The following is a 20,714-nucleotide window of genomic DNA, read 5'->3' as shown; positions in this document are numbered from 1 at the left end:
TAGATTGTAATGGGTCCAAACAGAAATGCATACACCAGTCACTCTTACATCCTAGTCTCCAGGGAAAGTAGTCCTCCAACAGCCAACCCATGGTGGGGTTGCAAAAGGACTGAACATATTGTTTGATTAAACTAAACTGAGGAGGCATACTTCAGCCATTTATGAAAACCTGAAACTGTCTCTCTATGAGTCAAATATTTGAAGCTTCCTCATTATGAGCCAGACTTGCAAGTCTTCTCAGAAGTAAACTCCAATCAATCCAATAAAGATTTATTCCCAGGCTGCAACCTAAAACTAGCTTAGCAGAGCTGAGTCTAAGCACTCTTTCCAAATATCATTTAATGAGAATTTCATCCAGGAACTTATTTGGGCAATGCATGTGTTCTACTACGTATCTATGGGTCCTCCCATGTGAATAGATATCCACCCTTGATGATTGATCCATTTCTTCTAATATCTCAGTAGATTAAGAAAATGTCAAACATCACAGGTAAATCAACAGTCATTTGCACTGTCCTTGGCTCAAGCTAATCATATTCAATACTTCAGGAATTTTTAAAAATAAATGGTTTCATCATGTCTGTCTGAGAATATTCCTTATGAACCATGGGGCCTCTAATGATATTTCATTCATTCCCTATAGTTTGAAGTTTAGGATTCACAGCTACTTCAGCTAAGCATGGTGCTCACAAGTGGTCTTCCTGGTTTTGTCTGCTTAAATACCTTCTACCCAAACAACCACTAACAGATATGGATCTGAAAGCAGTTAACAACAATAACAACAGCCAATTCATTTGTCTTCAATGTCTTGCAAAGATAAATCCCAGTGATTTGACATTATCCATTGCTGGCACTTTCAGTTAATAGTTTAAACCTCAATGGCACACCAACAGCAGGACTCTCAATTTCACCAATGAGATTTTATTATTACTCAATAGGTTGATGCCGTCCTAAACCACAGTTCTCTCCTCTGCATACTCTTATCCCAGACCCTGGAAAAGGTTAGTTTTTTTATAACAAGTCCCAGCATCCCCTACCCTGTGCTGGCTGAGAGATACTGGGAGTTGTAGTCCAAAACGTAATTTTTAACAATCTGCCCACAGTTACCTGTTTCTACCAGTGCTGCATCAGTACAAACAAAACAATCAGCTATTTGGGATTGGTTTCTATAAATTGCTGGTGGGGAGAAGAAGGGTTCGGCATTTGACATTAAACAATTCATTGTCAATAAGTGGTATGAAATGAGATCGGGCAGAGCTACCCATTGTGCTCACAATGTATTGCACTATGCAAACTGAATTTGGTACTGAAGTTATATTTCACAAGGAAAGAAAATCTCACACTGAAAAAAAAAAAGTCAAGGAAAACTTCCAGTCGCACTCCATGGTAAAGAGCGAAGGCTGTATATTGGTTGTTCATACATGTTGGGAATTGGGGAACAAAACTGTGGCAAAATTCTCACTGCTTGTATCTTTGCTATGCTGGCTCAAAAGGACTTTAAACGCTCCAAGCTACACTTTCACTTTCTCAGTAACAATAGCAGAAAAACATTTCCACCTGTATTCCAGTGGGATTATGCCTCTGCCAGCTGCTCTAAACCATACCTGTCTCCAAAGTGAATGAATCTGAGTTGCAAGGTCAATAGATGCTAATAGAGGAAAATACACCATAATATGCTGTAGCTATACTGTAGTAAATGACAGTACTTACCTGGCCATTATAAGTGACATAGAGATAATTAGTTACAGCAGGGTATTCTCCTGCCAGTGTGTCAATCTGTAGAGGCAGAGGAGAAATGGTCATCGTGAATACAACCCATTTATCAAGATCTCATGCTTCACTGTTACTTTCCATTTTGTCCTTCTCCGGGTTCAGTGGTTTCTGTCCCACCCTTGCCCAGTTACTTAGAAGCAATGGACTAATTGCCATCAAAAGAATGTTATTCAACATATTCATCCCATCCCATACACTAGCAAGGGATTCATTCTGAGTTGCACTACCTGTATATCTACAATGTTGCCATCTATACACAAGAGGGAGGGTATCACAGACTGTGGAAAACCCCAAGCTTTGCATAGAATCATAGAATAAGTTTTTATCGAATCATAGAATCAGAGGGTTGGAAGAGACCACAAGGGCCATCCAGTCCAACCCCCTGCCAGGCAGGAACTCTCAGTCAAAGCATCCCCAACAGATGGCCATCCAGCCTCTGCTTAAAGACCTCCAAGGAGGGAGATTCCATCACTCTCTGAGTGAGTGTGTTCCACAGTCAAACAGTCCTTACTGTCAGGAAGTTCATCCTAATGTTGAGCTGGAATCTCTTTTCCTGGAGCTTGCATCCATTGCTCCGGGTCCTAGTCTCTGGAGCAGCAGAAAACAAGCTTGCTCCCTCCTCAATATGACATCCCTTCAAATATTTAAACAGGGCTATCATATCACTTCTTATCCTTCTCTTCTCCAGGCTAAACATCCCCAGCTTCCTAAGTCATTCCTCATAGGGCATGGTTTCCAGACCCTTCACCATTTTAGTTGCCCTCCTTTGGACACGCTCCAGTTTCTCAACATTCTTTTTAAATTATGGTGCCCAGAACTGGACACAATATTCCAGGTGGGGCCTGACCAAAGCAGAATACAGTGGCACTATTAATAAATAAATAATAAATTGTTTATTTATATACCGCTTTTCCTTGTAGATCAAAGCAGTGGACAACAGATAAAATATGACCAATGTCATGATACAATAAAAGCAGATTAAAAACAATAATACAATTTTCAATCCAACATAATTATCTAAAAACATGCAATTCAACAATATTAAAATCGAAGGATATATATACAACATAGTCAATTGGGGAATACTTTCACTACAAGGAATTGGGAGGATAAGCTTCCACTGATCTAGACACTATATTTGTAGGAGTACAAAACATCCCCCTAGGGAGGGCAGAGCTGAAATGGCTCCATGATAACTGTGGACAGAATCTAAGATGACTGTTAGGGATGGGGAAAGAAACACCCAGAGAACTGAGAACGGAATGAAGCATCTGGGGAGGGTATGGCCAGCTATAACTCCAAAACAGCAGCACTCCATCCTGCAACATGTTATCTTAGATCCACTTCAAAAAGAAAAACCTATACCATATATCTACACAATGAGGTATTATAACAGCCAGGATCCAAAGACCTGCATAACAAGTTCTGCACAAATGGGAAAATGGGTGGGTGTTTTTGTACTTGTGCATGTAACAACCAATCATACCACATAGCAAACTGAGGGGGCTTTCAATAAGGGCCTGATGTCCACATTCATAAAATCAAAAATCCAAGTATGCATAGCCAAATTTCAGTGACTATGCAATATAATTAACCAAGAGTCTTCTATAAAATGGAAGGGGCAAGGAGAAGTAATCTAGCAGATCTTTTAAGACTAACTTATTTATTTTAGTATGAGCTTTCATGGACTCAGCTGAAATCCACAAAAGCTCATGCTGAAATAAATCAGTTAGTCCATCTCTCCACTACTTTTTTTAAGGCTGAAACAGTCCAGAAGAAACACATTCTTTTCTCTCACAAAAAGAATGCACTTTCAAAGGATAGACTGTCACTGGTCATTCAGCTAGAGGGGTGGCAACACATACTCTCATTCTGTTAGTGCAAAGCACCACAAAACATTGCAGAATTAAAGCTATTTGGTGCCACTTTAATTACCTTGGCTCCATCCCATGGGAATCTGGGATTTGTCATTTGGTAAAGTACTTTGAACTAGGAACATAGGTCAAGAAAAACCGAATGCATGTGCTTTGTAGTGGGAACGATGACTTCGATGAATCGATTTCTCAATCCAGAGTGAACTTGACTCACAACCCAAATTAAATGCCCAGCAGGAATGAGGCCTGAATTCTCTAGTCCACTCTACCTGAACCAGCGCTTTATTGCTCTCTGGCAGGAAATACCAAGGGCCAATAGAATGTAGTATAGGATACAGCCTTGGAAAGTGGTATCAAAGTATTATCAGTGGGTAGTGTGGATACACTCTAGAGCAGCAGATATGAAAGACAGCAAAAAGTGTGGGGTGGGGGAATCGCAGCTTCAACAGTAGGCTTTCAGGGTATGGAAGCAGTCGCTGGTCTCCTTAAAAGAAGAATGGAGAAATGACAGCTGGCAGAACCTTCTTATCAACATTCTTTAATGAAACAGCAAAATGACTATGGACCACCTATGAAAGCAATTGTGACATTGTCATGAATACCAGATGAACTTATGCGTTCAGCGCTATCACAATGAATACCAAATGAACTTGCAATGATGGGACACTTAGAATAAAGTATTAGCCTATAAAAATTTATTGCTTAGAGACAGACAAAAAGAGCCTCACGTTTCATGGTCATCCCACGTGATGGGTCAACACACTTTCCAACATTTTATACTTCTCTCCTCAAAACAGAAGGAAGAAGTAGTAGTTTCATCCAAAAACAGACTGGAGGAACCAGACTTGCTTGTACATGAAGTGAAAAGAAACCTTTTATGTTACATTACTGGGCAGGCTTTCTCATAAGCAACTTGGAAATTTGAAGTCCTGTAATCTGCCCAGCCATAGAATTTTCTTGTGAAAATTCAGATAGCCACAGATAATTTCATTTCTAAGGCCTCCCCAAGGGTCATTTGCAATCTGTGGATTACATGAGTTCCACTCCTGTCTTAGAGAAAATTAATACCTAGAAAAGAAACAGGCAGAACACAAAAAAGTTCCCTTTTTAGGTCACAGTTCACATAATCCTTCACCAGACGGTCAATTCTGAGAACTGCAATCCCAAAAAAGTAACTTTTTGCAAGTGTTCTGAAGATGAACTTAGCAAATGTAACAGTTCCTAAATATTATTGCCTATCTCCAGTGAAGACTCAGAAATAGCAGCCTGGCTTCCTGGAGCTACTTTTTATGGAATGAATCCTCTCTCTAGCATTTTACACTCTAAACGTGTATTGGGAACAATGTTGCTTGCCTCTCTAGCAAGGTTAATTTTCATGGTTATGAAACTGCTCTACTCTTGTTTACTTTCATTTCTGCCTTGAATGTTTAGACCACAGCATCATATTACTGGAAGCTGGCATAGTTGTACCTGTTTTACCCAAGGTGTTACGTTCTTCTTCAGCCTCAGTTCCCTGCTCTGTGCTTCAGATATTCCCAGACATTTTCCGATCTGCTTATCTGAGAAGCCAATCTGCTTGGCTCTCCTCAGGCTTTCCTCTGGAATGGTTTCCCTGGGAGGAACATCAGAAGAATTTATTATGGACACAGTAGATTTCATGCGCCTCTCAGTTGTTGTTTGAACTCATGGAGAAAAATGTGGACAGGGAAAAAAGAGATAGGAAGGCATTTGAGGCTCATATTCACTACATATGAATCCAACTGCCTAGTATTAGGGAATCATCAGCATACTTCTGGGCCCCACAGAAAACAGATAAGATAAGAATTCACGGACAACAATGTGGTCTTTTTGGAAAATCCACTGTATTCAGTTGATAAATTGAAGGAGTTTCTTAGTGAATTTGGAAGACACCAGGCTTCAGGGTTAACCCAGACAAAACAGTAATATTAAGAAAAATATATAAAATAGGAAGAAAAAAGAGAAATAATAAGGAAATCAGGATATAAATTACGGGAAAAACTAAGGTCCAAAACATACTGCACTGCCCTGGCTTACTGTCATGGGATCCTGGGAACTGTAGTTTCCTTTGGCACCAGAGCTATCTCTGACAGAGAAGGCTCAAGGTCCCCCAAAACTACAGTTCCTAGAATTCCCCAGCATTGACCTCAAACTAGATTATTTCTGCAGTGTGTTTTGGACTTAGGTACCTAGGAATATATATAACAAAAGGAAATACAGACTTATTTGAAAATAATTATATTAAAATACAGAAGGAAATTAAATTAGATTTAGTTAAATGGTCAAAATTGTAACTTTCATCTATGGAAAGAATAGCCACTATTAAAGTGAGCATACTCCCCAAATTAATGTACATATTTCAAAATCTTCCGATTATTATAAACGAAAAATGCTTCAATGTATGGCAAAAAAAAAAAAAAACCCTAACAAAATTCATATAGGGTGGGAACAAGCCAAGAGTGAATGATACAGTAAATAATTGGGCAAGAGATCTGCGGGGAAATTGATTTAGAAATTTGAGAGATAACACATAAAATATCTAATAACTACACATTATGTCAAAATCTGAAAGAAAATTTCTTGAAAATGTACCACTGTTGGTACCTAACACCAACATGATTGAATTCAATGTCTATTAGTGGTAATAATAATTATTGGAAGTGTGGAACCAAAAAAACGGATCATTTATACATATGTGGTGGGAATGTAGGGAAATACAGGGCCAAATTCTAGAAGTTTTCAATACACAAATTCCTTTTTGTCCAGAATTGTAGTTGTTAAATATGACTAATGTTATTAACTTTACTATAGAACAAAAATACAGGAAAATAATTTTATACATGGTGACTCCTGCAAGAATATTGTATGCATCCCATTGGAAGAAAGCAAATACTCCAAAATTCAAGGACTGGTTGATAAAGATGAAAGAGATGATGGATTTAGATACATTGACCTCCTTGTTAAAAAGTGAAAAAGACAATAAACCGTCTAATTAAAAAGATTGTATGTACAGCGCTGTGTAAATTTACAGCGCTTTATAAATAAAGTTTAATAATAATAATAATAAATTGGAAAATGAGTGGAACTTGTTAAGAAATCATTGAACAAAGAATTGGCCAGAATTGGGAAGTTTAAAGTAAGTTAAATAGGGGAAAATAGAAGAATGTATATTCTGGAGATACATGAGGAAAAAGCACAATGATATTGGGGGAAATTAAGAGACAAATAGGAATGACTGGACAATATAGGAAGAATATTTAATGTTAGAACAGCAAAGAAATCAGAAATATGAGGTAAAAGAATAAAGATGTATATAGTTTGTAAAGGAAGTTGCTATAACAGACTCAGGATATTTTGAGTAAAGAATCTCTTTAACTAGTGAGATTGATTTTAAAGTATGTGGATGGGCTGGATGTGAGTATAAGTAATAATAGATAGGAGGGAACTAGATTTGTTTATAGGTAATGATTAGTTTGATATTGTTTGTATATGTGTATAAAATGTTTGTATTTGAAACTTTAATAAAAATTAATTTAAGAAAATAAGTTATCAAAAGCCAAGTACACACATGTCTTCTAGCAGGTGTGTAAATCCAAAAGGCAGTCACAGTGTGACTGTCAGCAAGTGGAGGAATCTGAAGCAAAATATCCTGGAAAATTAGAAACCGTATTAATGCAATCAATATTAATAGGTTACTAATGCGTTTAATTTTGTTTCACCAGAGTGCTTAATTTTGGTTAGTTGGTATCCTACATTTTTATCCGATTTGTCATCATCACCACCCTCTCATAAGAGCAATCTTGTATTTGATGATGTTTTGTTGTGTTCGTTGTAGATACTAAAACCAGAAAGCCAATTTTTAAAATAAAAATATGAATACCTACACATGGCTGTAGGGAAGCATCCCAAACTGAACACTACCTCAGGCTGGTATCGATTTGTAAGTCAAATATAGAGGCCACTGCTCTGTATGATTTCTTCCTAATGAACCAACATCTGCAAATAATTAGAAGCCTGTCTATATTTGTATTTGTGTTACTTTGTCAATCAAACCTTGGTTCTTCTTCTGCCTTGCTCTTTTGCCATCTTTGGCCATTCTCTGCTGAACTAAATGCTTCTTCCCGGCTCTCCTTATGCATTTTTCATCTTCTCAGTTCCACTTTGTCCTTCTGTACTAAGCACCTGCCACAAGTTCTGATTTTTCTACTGCCCCTACCCATCACCCTAATAAATCTTCTGTCTCTAGTTTCTAAATTTTAAATTGTTTTATACTTTTTCAATTAACTTTACTTAAATGCTGCCCTTAGACCCCATGACATAGGGTGAGATATAAATATATGGAAGAAGAAGAGGACAAAGAGAACAAAGAAGGCAAGGAGGAAGAGGAAGCAGCAGAAGCAGATGCTTGCAATCTATTGAGCATACAGGTTGAGTCTCGCTAATCTGAAATGTTTATATTTTGGTATTTTTCAGATTTTGGAATATTTGTGTATGCTGTTTGTTGTTGTTGAAGTCAGTTAATGTGACTTCAATTCATGGTGACTCTGTGAATGAGTCATCTCCAGAACTCCCTCTTCTCCACCACCCAGCTCAGGTCCTGAAGGTTCAGGACCTGTGATCTTCCTACTTTCTACTCCCTCTACTTTTCCTAGCATTATTGTCTTTTCTAATGATTTATTCCTTCTCTTGATGTGAACAAAGTACCATAGCCCCAGTTTTGTCATCTTGGCTTCTAGGGTGAGTTCTGGCTTGATCTGTTCTGTTTGATCTGTATACAGTCGCCCCTCCAAGTCTTCAGATGCGCGGACTTGAAAAGCTGCAGAGGGGCAACCACCATTAAAGCCAATTGGGTGCACGCCTATGGCGTGCCTTGCATGCACTCACTCCATTCAAGCCTATGGGGCTTGAATATGTGCAGGTTTTGGAACTCGCAAGAGGGGAGGGAGTCCAGAGGTTCCAAGGGCCAACTGTATTTGTATACACCTAATGAGATAACTTGGAGATGGGACCCAAGTTTAAACATGGCATTCACTTGTGTTTCATATACACCTTATACACATAGCCTGAGGGTTATTTTATACATAATATTTTTTATAATTTTGTGCATGAAACAAATTTCATGTACATTCAACCATCAGAAAGCAAAGGCGTCACCATCTCAGACAATGTGGACAATTTTGGATTCACCTTGGACTATCCTAAAACCATCCTTAGCCTGGATCAATCTTAACCTTAGAAAGGCCAGACATAGGGGCTCTCCAGACCACTCAGTTTTCCTCCAGAGGGACGCTGCAGCAGTCAAACTGTGCAGCATCCCTCCAGACCAAAAAGAACCCAGAAAAAATGTGTTCTTCTTGACGCACAGGGAAACCATGGTCAGTGCATCACTGGCGCACTGTGATGTATTCATGACAGAAGCACGGCTCCCAGAGGTGCAGACATAGCGCCACACTTGCATCATGCACGCATGCCCTGTATGGATGGCGCCGCATAAAGATGGTGCCGTCCATGCGTTCTAGGGTTCCAGAGCATGCAGATGCTGCTTAGTTAAGACTTGAATCTACACAGTCACCTTAGTAAACTAGGAATAGTAGCTTTTAAACACAGCAGCTACCATGTTCTGAGATTGAGAATTCCCACTGCTTGATTGATGGCTCCATCTTATGAAATCCTGGGATTTGGAGCATTTAGAATTCTTAGCCAGACAACTCTAGTGCCTTCCAAAACTACAAACCCCATGACTACATAAGGTGCAGCCATGGCAGTTAAAGAGGAATCAAACTGCTATAATTGTGTAGTGTGAAATTGCCTATGGTCTCTCACTATGATAAAGTCGGTAGCATTATATCCATATCTAGGAAACAAAGCATACCCACCTGCCTTATATCATTTACATCCAGTCAGATCACTGGGCCATCTTCCTCCCTGTCTACTGGTTGTGGTCCTCCACCCTCAGGCAAGTTGCCTTGTCCTGTTGCACAGATCCTTTTTACCAAACATGCCAGGGATTGAGCCACTAATGTATTGGTAAAGCACATCCTTTCCGTGCACAAGGTTACAGGTTCAGTCTGCAGCATTCACTGGCAAGCACTGGAAAGACTCCAAACTGAAACACTTGGAGGAACAGTCACAATTCACAATGGGGAGATAGAGGGACCAATTATTTATCATTGTAAAATGCAAGTTCCTACATTTTTGTGTAGGAAAGTCAGTGGATGCTTAAATCTCATTACATTACATTATATACTCCCCAAAACAAACCTTGATTTTGCTATTTTTATAAGGGACTCTATTTTACTATGCCATGTATATAATGGGTCCTAAGCATCCACTGATTTTGGCATCCATGGGGGGTCCTGGAACCAACTTTCAGTGGATACCAAGAGGTCACTGTATACACCACATACAGTGAATATGTACATGTGGGAGGGGGGAATATTTTCAAATGGTTGAATCTGTGGATGCTAAATCCATGGATAAGGAGGGCCGTGTGTGTGTGTGTGTGTGTGTGTATCAAACACACATATACCCTTCAAAAATCTTCATAAGGTCATATTCACTCAATTCAACCCTTCCGCTAAATTTGAAGCATTGAAATTCCAAGAGGCAATGATTAATGTCTTTTATACTGTTCTACTCCCAATATTTGCCTGCTCAAAATGACAGTTTGAAGTTTTAGAGCAAAGGGGAGGGGGATGAGGATTGTCTTCAAGCTAGACAATCAACCCTTTTACGCACTGCCATAATCATTTAATGGTTAGGCGGCACTGCTTACTTCCTAACAAAATGAACTCTCCCGTGTTTTCCTGTTTATAAACAATACAAGCAATTCCCTTTGCACCTTCCCTCCCTCCATTTTTAGTTTCCAGTGTAGGTTTTTGCTGCTGTGCGTGCATTTTTTTTTGTAATATTTAAAATTCTACCCTGTCATCTCTGAAACTCCATCCACTCACGCTTCTTCTTCAATAATAAATGATAAAAGGAAATGGAATAAATTCCCCTTAATGAGGAAATTTTCACCTGGCACAGAGGAACTGGGGAAATCTATTAACTGACTCAAGGAATGCCTGCAGCATGGCAATTACCGGGGGGAGTCAGAAACACTTCACTACGGTCCTCTCTTCCACTTGACTGGTTTTCATCTGATCCACTAACTCATGAGTAATACCAAGCGAGTGTGTGCTTGGAAAGCACCTCTCAAATATGCCATCAGGTATCCAGCTTCCTGAAGGACTTTTCAAAGTTAATATCAGAAAGGGGAAGACGCTGTAGAAAATGTGAAAGCCGTCCAGTGATAAAATGCACACTTGCATCTGTTTAGCATATATGAACCAACGGCACCCCCTGATGCTTCCACATGCACAACCAAGCATCAGCCAAGGTATTTTGCATTATGGACACCACCTATATGGGGCATGCACGTACTATAGACCTAGCCTGTTTAAATTATTTATTAGATAGATAGATAGATAGATAGATAGATAGATAGATAGATAGATAGATAGATAGATATCCTGCTTTTCTCCCAATCTGGAATCTAAGGCGATAATTCAACAGTTATTCCCTCCTCTGGGGGAATCCCAAGAACTGTATCTCTATGAAGCAGGTCTAGGAGTGGTAACATAATTCTCGCAACACTTTAATAATAAACAATAATAAAGAAGATAGCTGAATTTGTATAAAATTGATGCAGTTGTTTAAGGGAACACAAACTTATATTATCTCCAGCATATTTATCATTTGTTTTTTGAAGTACAATCAATGCTTCATATCTACAGATTCCTTATCCACAGATTCAACCATCCACAGCTTCAGATTATTATTTTTTTCAAATATACAAATTCCAAAAATTTGATTTTGCCATTTTATATAAGAGATCATTTTACTGTGCCATTGTATTTAATGGGACTTGAGCATCCACAGAGTTTGGTATCCATGGGGGATCCTAGAAACAAATCCCAGTGGACATCAAAAACACTGTATAACTAACTGGGGATTTTGAAACTATAGTCCAAAAGATTCCAAAATCTTTTCCTAGCTGGTCATATTATGGATGCTCTTTGACAGAGTTCCACCTGTCCACCTGGAATCATAAATGAGAAGGACTCAGCCAGGGCTTCCCCCAGCATCCATTGGCAAGGACTGAAAGACTCCAACCTGAAACATTTGGAGAGCCACTGTCAGACACAACCAATAGTTTTGGGCAAGTGGACCCAATGCTTTGCCTTAGTCAAAGGCAAGTTCCTATATTTCTGTGTAGGACAAAACCATGACCCCTTTCAGAAGTTTCTTCCCTTATGCACAACATTTTACTTAAGAGAAAGGGAGCTTCAGAAGTCATCACGGCTGAAGAAATACCAGGACCAATGGGTCCCCCAAGGGCATCTCTCATGTCTCTTTCTCTCTTACGTCTTATATTTTGAATGGGCATGGGGGCAGACCACAAAACGAAGAACTGGCTAAGGAAGCAACTATTCATGCCATCATCTTTTGCCTAGTCTGCCTTGAGACTTAGCAAGCATAGCAGAGCACAGAGGCATGCATGCACACTGCTATGCAATAATGGGAGAAAGGAGAGAAGAGGGGCAGGAAAGGACCAAGGTAGAAAACCTTCCCAGAAAGTTCACCAGGGACATGCTTGAGTTTCTTCTGAAAATAAAGCTAGTACCAGCCTTACAAGTAAACTGGGGGATCGGTCTATCCCAGTACAACCTGAAAAAGCACATATAATCTCCTTCCTACAAACAGCAGATCTTTTTTCCCCTGGAGGTTTCAAAACTATTGGGAAGGGAGGAGAAATTCAATTTTGTGATTCCCCCCCCCCTTGCCAAATACACATAGGCACATGAACACACATACATATAGTCATACAAACATGTTCCCACCGACATATACTAACTACAGAAAGGGCGGCAGCTGGCCTGACATTGCTCTCTCTTTATCAGTCCAGTTTGATTTTTAAACTAGAATAGCTGACAGACTGAATAAAAAAAGAAAAGAAAAGAAAAACATTCTGTCTCCTTTCTTCTCCCTGCCAAGTTTGCTCCTCAGAGGTTCATGTTGGTTTACTCGATTGGTTCTGACATTTCACAAGCACTAGAATAAGCTGCAATTACAGTAATGAGATCGGGGCAAATATTGTTTGTCTCCTTGCCTCAAGGAGACAGGTTATAACTACTTTCCTCAAGAGGAACCTTATTCAAAAGATGACTTGTCAGGATATGTCAAGACCCATTAAAGTAGTCGGAGATATAAACTAACAACAATCCTCTGACTCTCTTCTCTTTCAGCATGCACTGCCATAATTTTTTTAGGTTTAGGTCACATAGAGAGATTCAGTTAAAGAATCTACAATGAATGCCTCAGAGCTAAACAGTGCATAAATAAGACAGAACTGGAGTGGGAGCAACATAAAGAGTAGCAGAGGCATGTTCTGAGAGTCTCTAACTCACATTATAATAAGCATAAAGAACTCTTCTGATGGGGTGCCATGCTTGCTCTTTGGCTTTTCTGCAATCATGTGTTCTGCAGAAATGCTAACAAAGTTCTCCTGATGTGCATTTCTCCTCAGATTTTGAGGTCTTCCCAGATTTGAGGGGTGAGTTGGAAATCTGACATTATCATTTTTATAGTAGACCCTTGGTATTCTCTGGGGTTTGGTCCCAAGACGCCCCATGGATACCAGAATTTGTGGATGCTCAAAACCCACTATATGCAATGCATAGTAAAATGATGTCCCTTATATAAAATGGTAAAATCAAGGCTTGCTTTTTGGAATTATTATTTTTTTAAAAAAATTCAAGCCATGGATCTTTGAATCCAGGGATACAGAATCTGTGGATACAGAGGGACAACTGTATTATCAGACTTTGTTCAAAGTGCTTCACAAGCCTTTCCAACCAATCCATAATCACAATTTATTCCACTGCTTGTGAAATGTCAGAACCAATCTGGAAAAAACCCACATGAATTTTTGAGGAACAAAGTTGCCAAAATCTTCAGTTCATGTGTAGTTTACAATAAATAGAAACTTGATGCAGCAACATGAGTATATCAAGATTTATCTTCATTGCTGCTTTCATCAATAGATGCTTGTATACATCAATGACTTGTAAGAACAATGTTATAAATACTGAGCATTATGATATGCCAGTTTGGAAATTTCCCTTTTGATCAATATGTGTCTACTACATGTACATAGTGAGTAAGATTATGGTGGCAGACTCCATCCCAACTATTTTCACTCAGTAAACTGTTAGACCCAAAGCACATATGAACCATTTACATCTAATCTTACCTGTGCAATTAAGGTACTGGCTTTTTCAGGGTTCCTCATTGTGTCTACAGAGCCTTAAATGCATAGAATTAGTGTACACACCAAGTCTATAAGCAGTCACATAGAGTTTTGTAGGTTTAACTTTGATTATTCACGAGCTTGGCATCAATAATTAAATGGGATTTTTTTTTTAGCTTTGCAGCCTACTGCTGAAAATTGCAGATGATGCTTGTAGACTAGAAAATGAAAAGAAAACTAAATAAAGTTTAGTAAGTAATAAACGCATAAAATAACAATGAGCATCCCTGCTTCCCCTGGATCCTTATCTGGCACTGGTCACCTCACCATAGCCACTTTCCTCTCTCCAGCCACATCTGGGACAACAAGGATGGAAGTGGTACTTTGCTCAGATTCCTTAATCCATAGAGATAGAACTATAGACCTCGGGGGAGGGGGGGTCTAGTGGGATTTGCACTTTTCCAGCTTCTATAGGGATCCAGTGCCCCCAGCTCCTGTGAATGTGGAGGAGCAACTGTATTAGCAATATGGTGGAGTAGAGGAGCTGCTGACCTCCAGACATTATTGGACTGGAACACCTATCAGCCCTGGGTCCCCTATCCAGGGGTGAGAGATAACTAGAGTTACAATCCAACAATATGTAGTAGGCCACATGTTGCCCACTGCTGGTTTAGTGAATGTGTCTTGCTTAGGACCTTGAGTCTCCTCCACACACAGAGACACACACACACAACTGTCCCAGTTTGACAAGAACAGTCCCAGTTAATCCTCTGCTTTCCCACAGTTTCACCTGCCTTAAATACTGTCCAAATTTAAATTTCCTTGGTGCAAATGCATTAGGCACTCAGTTAACGTTCCATGGCCACATTGGTCCTGTTTTTCACACTAGTTATGGGAAATGAGCTCCAAGGTTTCCAGACAGTGTCTTTAAAGTATATGAATGATTCAAGATGACTGAACCATAAACGGGCATCCAAATGATTGTGCCTTTCCACTTGTAACTCTCCTGAAAAGATGCTTCGTCTATTGTTTTTTCTATTGACAAAAATACATTAAGAAAGGATAGACAGAACTTCTGGACAGTGTCTATTGATTGGTTGTATTAAGAGTCAGCCATCAGGAATATGTCCCATGTTAAACATGCAGACAAAGGAAATGTGAAGCAATGCTAACTCACTGAACAATATTAAAATTCATCCCTAATGTGATATATGCAACCTGTGTCTGAAACTAGAACTTGACCTGTCATCAAGGTAACCATATAAATAATAATAATAGTAATAAATAAAAACTTTATTTATATACCGCCCTTCGAAACATCAGGGCGGTTTACAGCAATAAAACTACATTCAATACAATACAATTTACAATTTAAAAACAATACAATTAAAACAATAAAAGAACTGCATATCACTCCAGAAGTGCAAAATTTATTTGCATTTATTTCCTTACTTCCTTGTTCCATACAAAGTAACCCTGATCTGGAACAAAGATATCTAATATCTAATCCACATTTCCATTCCTTTTTAGACTGCACAGTTTCAGGAATGTTCTTGTGATCAGAGGAGCCCTGCGTATGCAACATGAGATCCTCTGTGCTCCTAAAGATTTAATGGACAAGGATGCCAGCCCACACAATTATTAAACCCACATATATATATGCATTAAACATATTAATGTACATAACACTTTCCAAGTTAGTCTACATTGGATTTAATGAAGGGTGCCCAAACTTTTTAGCTCTATACATGCTTTGGCTCTGTATCTGTACACAGAAGTATATCTGTACACCTCAGCAACTCTTTTTGCTTGCTAGGGCCTGTTACAGACTGCCAAAATAAAGCTGCTTCGGGTCTCTTTGGAGGTATGCTATTTAAATGATGCATGGGTCCTAAGAGTCTGGAGGTCGCGCCAAAGCCACACTCCATTCCTAAGCACTGGAGGGCAGCTTTGGTGCAGCTTCCGGATTCTTAGGATGCATGCATCATTTAAACAGCATACCTCCAAAGAGACCCGAAGCAGCTTTATTTTGGCAGTCTGTAGGAGTCTTTGCTCCATGCCCTTCCCTGCCGTAAAAAGCACTAGTCACATCCTGAGAATTCTAAACATATTGTTGTTGTATGCCTTTAAGTAACAGATCTCTCTAACCTGCAAATTTCAGATTTTCATAGCATGTTGCCATGGTAGTTAAAGTGGAATTGCAGCTGTATAATTATGTAGTGTGCAAAAGCCCTAGGACTGCCTTTTTAGACTGGGCCATTATGTATTCTAGTTTTCAGCCAGACAGGGAATAACATACAGATTTAGTTCCAAATATTCAAAACTGACCAACCTGCAAAGCTCAGACTAGTACAGTCGGCCCTTCTTATACACTGATTTTTATACACGGATTCAAGCATCCACGGTTTGAAAATGTTCAAAAAAAGTATAAATTTCAAATATCTTTCCATTTTTTATAAGGGACACCATTGTGCTATGTCATTATATTTAATGGGACTTGAGCATACACAGATTTTGTTATCCACGGGGGATTTTGGAACCAAACCCCAGCATATAAGAAGAGTCCACTGTACTCTTTCCCTGCACTTCTGCAGTGCTACAATTATTTCCATTAGGCATGATTTAAGCTGTGCAGGAGCCATAGCTATGGTCTCCTATGCAAACACAAGAAAATCAGTTGCTCTTGAAAGTCATACATGTTAGTATTTGAAGATTTAGTGTTGAAGAGAGAGAGAGAGAGAGAGAGAGAGAGAGAAAGCATGTGTGACACTCAACTGAAAAGCCATTTGATGGCACTTTGATCTTTCTCTTCCTTTCTACTCTTCCCACTTTGCAATCTAAAGTTTCATTTCAGCTTTTCTACCTTTGCAGATATTTGTACTAAAGACCTTTCTTTGCACCAAAGATTGGGGGGGGGAGGGGGGGCAGAACCATATTTTTAAAATACACCTTATACTCTTTCAAAGTATAGAGGAAGAAAGGTATCTTATCTATAGAGGCGTACATAGACACACATACAGACAAGCATACACTATATCTATAAGCTGCTCAACCGCATTTTTGTTACAGTAGAATTTCTACTGCTTGATCCAAGACTTGGGTAGGAAAAAAAACATGAATGGGATCCCTGGTGAGACCTTGTGAAGGTCATGATGGTGCATTCTAGAGCTGAGTCAAGGAATGAACCTACCCACTGATTTTTAGTTTCTTTATATAGCCATGAATTAGAAGTTTTCGAGTGGAATAACAAATTCCACAGCTTTTTTTTTTAGCCCCACCTCTTTATATTAGTACAAACAGCAAAGGAGATAGCAAAAGTATTACTGGATTGTAATTTACACTTCCTGTGAAGCTCATGTAGTTAATTGCTTGATTAAATTACTTGATTAAACTAAACAGAAGAAAAAAATACTGAATACAGAAACCTAGCATATTTGCGAGAAAAACTGTAGCCCGGTCAGAAAACTCTGCAAGCCAGCATGGTATCGGCCTGTTATAGACTGCCAAAATAAAGCTGCTTCAGGTCTCTTTGGAGGAATGCTATTTAAATGATGCAGGGGTCCTAAGAGTCTGGAGGTCGCACCAAAGCCACACTCCATTCCTAAGCACTGGAGTGCAGCTTTGGTGCAGCTTCCGGATTCTTAGGATGCATGCATCATTTAAACAGCATACCTACAAAGAGACCCGAAGCAGCTTTATTTTGTCAGTCTGTAACAGGCCATCGTGTGTTTTTTTTTAGTGCTGGGCTAAAACTTCGAGATACCAGGGTTCAAATCCCCACTCAGCCATGAAAACCCATTGTGTGACCTTAGGCAAGTCATACTCTCAGCAACAGAGGAAGGCAAAGGCAAACTCACTCTGAACAAATCTTGTCAAGAAATCCCCAAGATAGGTTTATTTTAGGGTTGCCATAGGGTGGTCACTTTCCAATCAGCCTTCCTACATACCCCAAAATGTAATCACAAAAGAAGATGAGGATTTGCATAACGTTTGCATAGGCCAGCTAACAGGGACAAATGCATATTGGGAAATAATGTAATTGCAATAGAAGTACAACACATCTCACCAGAGTTAAGAAGATTGTGACCTAGTGACCTCTTTGATCAGATGTCAGCGTCAATGGGCAGTTTCAAGCACCCTGCCCTCCATGCTTCCTAATGGCTGTTTATCTTTAAACTGAACTTGGACTAAGCAGGCCTTCAAGTAGAAGACTATCTTCTGACAGTTATGTGAAAAGATTTCCTCTTCTTCGGCTCTTCCTTGTAGTAATCATATCCAAAAGACCATTCACAATGCGCCAAAGTGGATCTTTGGAGTAAACAAACAGAGCTGGATACAGCTCAGAGGACACGCCTCTGTGAGGGAGAAAACATGGCCAGTTTACCTCTCTAATATCCAGGATCAGTACCAAATTTTCATTAGCAGCCAAACAAAATCAAGGGGCCATGCACAAATGAAAAAATGAGGAATTAGAGATGGAGGTTTCCTTGCACTGCCACTGTACATGAGACGGAAAACACATCAAAGCCATCACAGCAAGAGGCTTTATTTTTATTGATCTGTTATGAGGATTAAAAAAAAGTGTTTGAAATAAATAAATTTCACTAAAACTAAAGCTGCTAGATATAGCGCAGTTCTAATGTCTTTGCAATATCTAATTGCAAGACCAGAGATCAAAGGGCAGAATGTACATGTTCTTCCTCTACTGAGTGTGTTCAAAGCCCAGCTGCCGATTCTTCTTTTGCTTAGCGGGGCCACCAGAAAAGTAGCAGGCAAAGGCATATATTTCCCTTCGCTCACTACTTTCCCATTCCAGTCCCAGGAACCCAGATTCTCTGACTTTTCTCTGTGGCCAGCTAATAGGAACCCAGGTAGCTTAGCTGGGCTAGCAGCAAGGTCTTTTATTTCCAAATGATTACATGTACATAGTCTGATTCCCTTTCTGGATGTGGTCTGCTGAACATGGGACTCTTTCACGTTACATAATTACAGCACTATGATTCCACTTGAACTGCCATGGCTCCACCCCATGGAGTCCCAATACATTCAGGGAAGGCCTTTACAATCTTCAGCCAGAGAATCCTTCTCTGTTATCTCTGATCAAATGAGAGGTGGAAAAATATTTGGGAAGTAGTTGAAAAAGTATTTTAATTATCAGGAAACCCTGATGAGAAGAATCCTGGACTGATGAGAATTTTTGTAGTTCAGGACCTATTCAGTGCAAAATTTGCATGTGGTTATTTTGCACAAGGAACAGCATTTAAATGTTATGTTCTGTGCAAAAGACCAGATGACAACTTTGCACAAAGTCTCAAACTGCAAATGGAATTCAGAAACTGCATAGATTTGTTTTTTGCACACAATTTGCTTGTTGAGTTGCTCACAACAGGAAGAAAGTTGCTACAATTGCTCACTGCTTTCTTTACTAGGAAGAATTTACTGGATCATACAAAAGTTAGACTAATAACTACTCCCCAAAGAGCATATACAGCTATGGCCCCTACACTTTGGAACAACCTTCTGGAAGAGATCCAACTCATTTCTACCTTAGATGCCTTTAAGAAGGCATTAAAAACATCTCTTTCGGCAAGCATACCCCCCTGATTTTCTATAAAGATCTGAAGAAAAACTTCACCTCCTGACTCTATAGATAATTGAAGATAACTCCACTTCAGGATGTAATGAGATGTTTTAATATTGTATTGTAGTATTTTTAGATAACACACTGTTTTAAATTATGATTTTAGATAACTGTTATTGGAATTATTATTCTATAGAATGTATTGGTTGTAATCCCACTTCGATCCATCGGGAGAGGTGGGGAAATAAAAATTATTATTATTATTATTATTATTATTATTATTATTATTATTATTATTATTATTACAGCCCTACACCAAATTACAAATACCAGGATTCCATAGCCATGACAGTCAAAGCAGAATCATAGTGCTATAATCATGTAATATTAATGGCACCTCATTTGTTTCAGTATACAATTGCCATTGGCTGTAAGTTTTATACCTGTCACAACTTTGTTGGTGGTTGCAAGATTGGGTCATATGCAAGCTTTGTAGAAAACAGAGTTCATATTCCTCATCTCTGAGTATTGACATAGGGGATATTCTAGACTTTAGGAAAGCTGATTTCAGTAAACTTAGAGGAATACTAGATGCAATCCAGGGGTTAGGAATACTAAAGGAGTTCATGATGAATGATAGCCTCTTAAAAGTGAGGTCTTGAAGGCACTATTTCAAACAGTTCAAATGAGGATAATAATGGAAGGTGTTAAAAAAATGGAATGGCTGTCTAAAGAACTTTCAAATGAGCAAAGTTTGAAAAGGGATACCTACAAGTAATGGAAAAAGGGGGAAATCACCAAAGAGGAATTCAAACAAATAACCAGCACATGTAGGGAGAATAGAATGAGCTCAAGTTTTCTAGGAGGTTCAAAATAACAGACGGCTTTTAAAAAAAATTATCCATAGCAAAAGGAAATGGTACTCCCATGTATGGAGAAGACTGAGAAATGCTAACAGGGGACAGAGAAAAGACAGAACTACTCAACACCTTCTTTGCTTTGGTCTTCTACCAAAAGGAAAACACTTCTCAATCTGGGAGAAATGGAGGAGATGATACAGTAGGGGAAATGCAGCACAGAATAGGTAAAGAGGTAGTACAAGAATACCTGGCTACTCTAAATGAATTAAAGGCGGGATACAAACCGCCGCTTTGCGGCGTTCCCCCGCCGGCGC

At 39.1% G+C, this 20,714-nt stretch overlaps 1 protein-coding gene across 1 annotated transcript in view; it reads right to left on the bottom strand.

Moving 5' to 3' along the window:
- The window catches only part of LOC149305337 (carbamoyl-phosphate synthase [ammonia], mitochondrial-like), a 184,732-nt gene that overhangs the window by 49,294 nt on the left and 114,724 nt on the right, over positions 1-20,714 (bottom strand). Inside the window, exons 22-23 of the mRNA XM_089477636.1 lie at positions 5,118-5,259; positions 1,711-1,776 (exon numbers count right to left, since the gene is read on the bottom strand). Coding sequence (XP_089333762.1) covers positions 1,711-1,776; positions 5,118-5,259 — 208 coding nt within the window. The remainder of the gene's footprint in view (positions 1-1,710; positions 1,777-5,117; positions 5,260-20,714) is intronic.

The sequence above is a fragment of the Sceloporus occidentalis genome, unplaced genomic scaffold, assembly GCF_023333645.1.
Source record: "Sceloporus occidentalis isolate IW3139 unplaced genomic scaffold, rSceOcc1.0.p SCAF_12, whole genome shotgun sequence".
NCBI lineage: Eukaryota > Metazoa > Chordata > Lepidosauria > Squamata > Phrynosomatidae > Sceloporus > Sceloporus occidentalis.
Note: the sequence above shows the minus strand (reverse complement) of the source record. Positions and strands in the feature narration are given on the sequence as shown.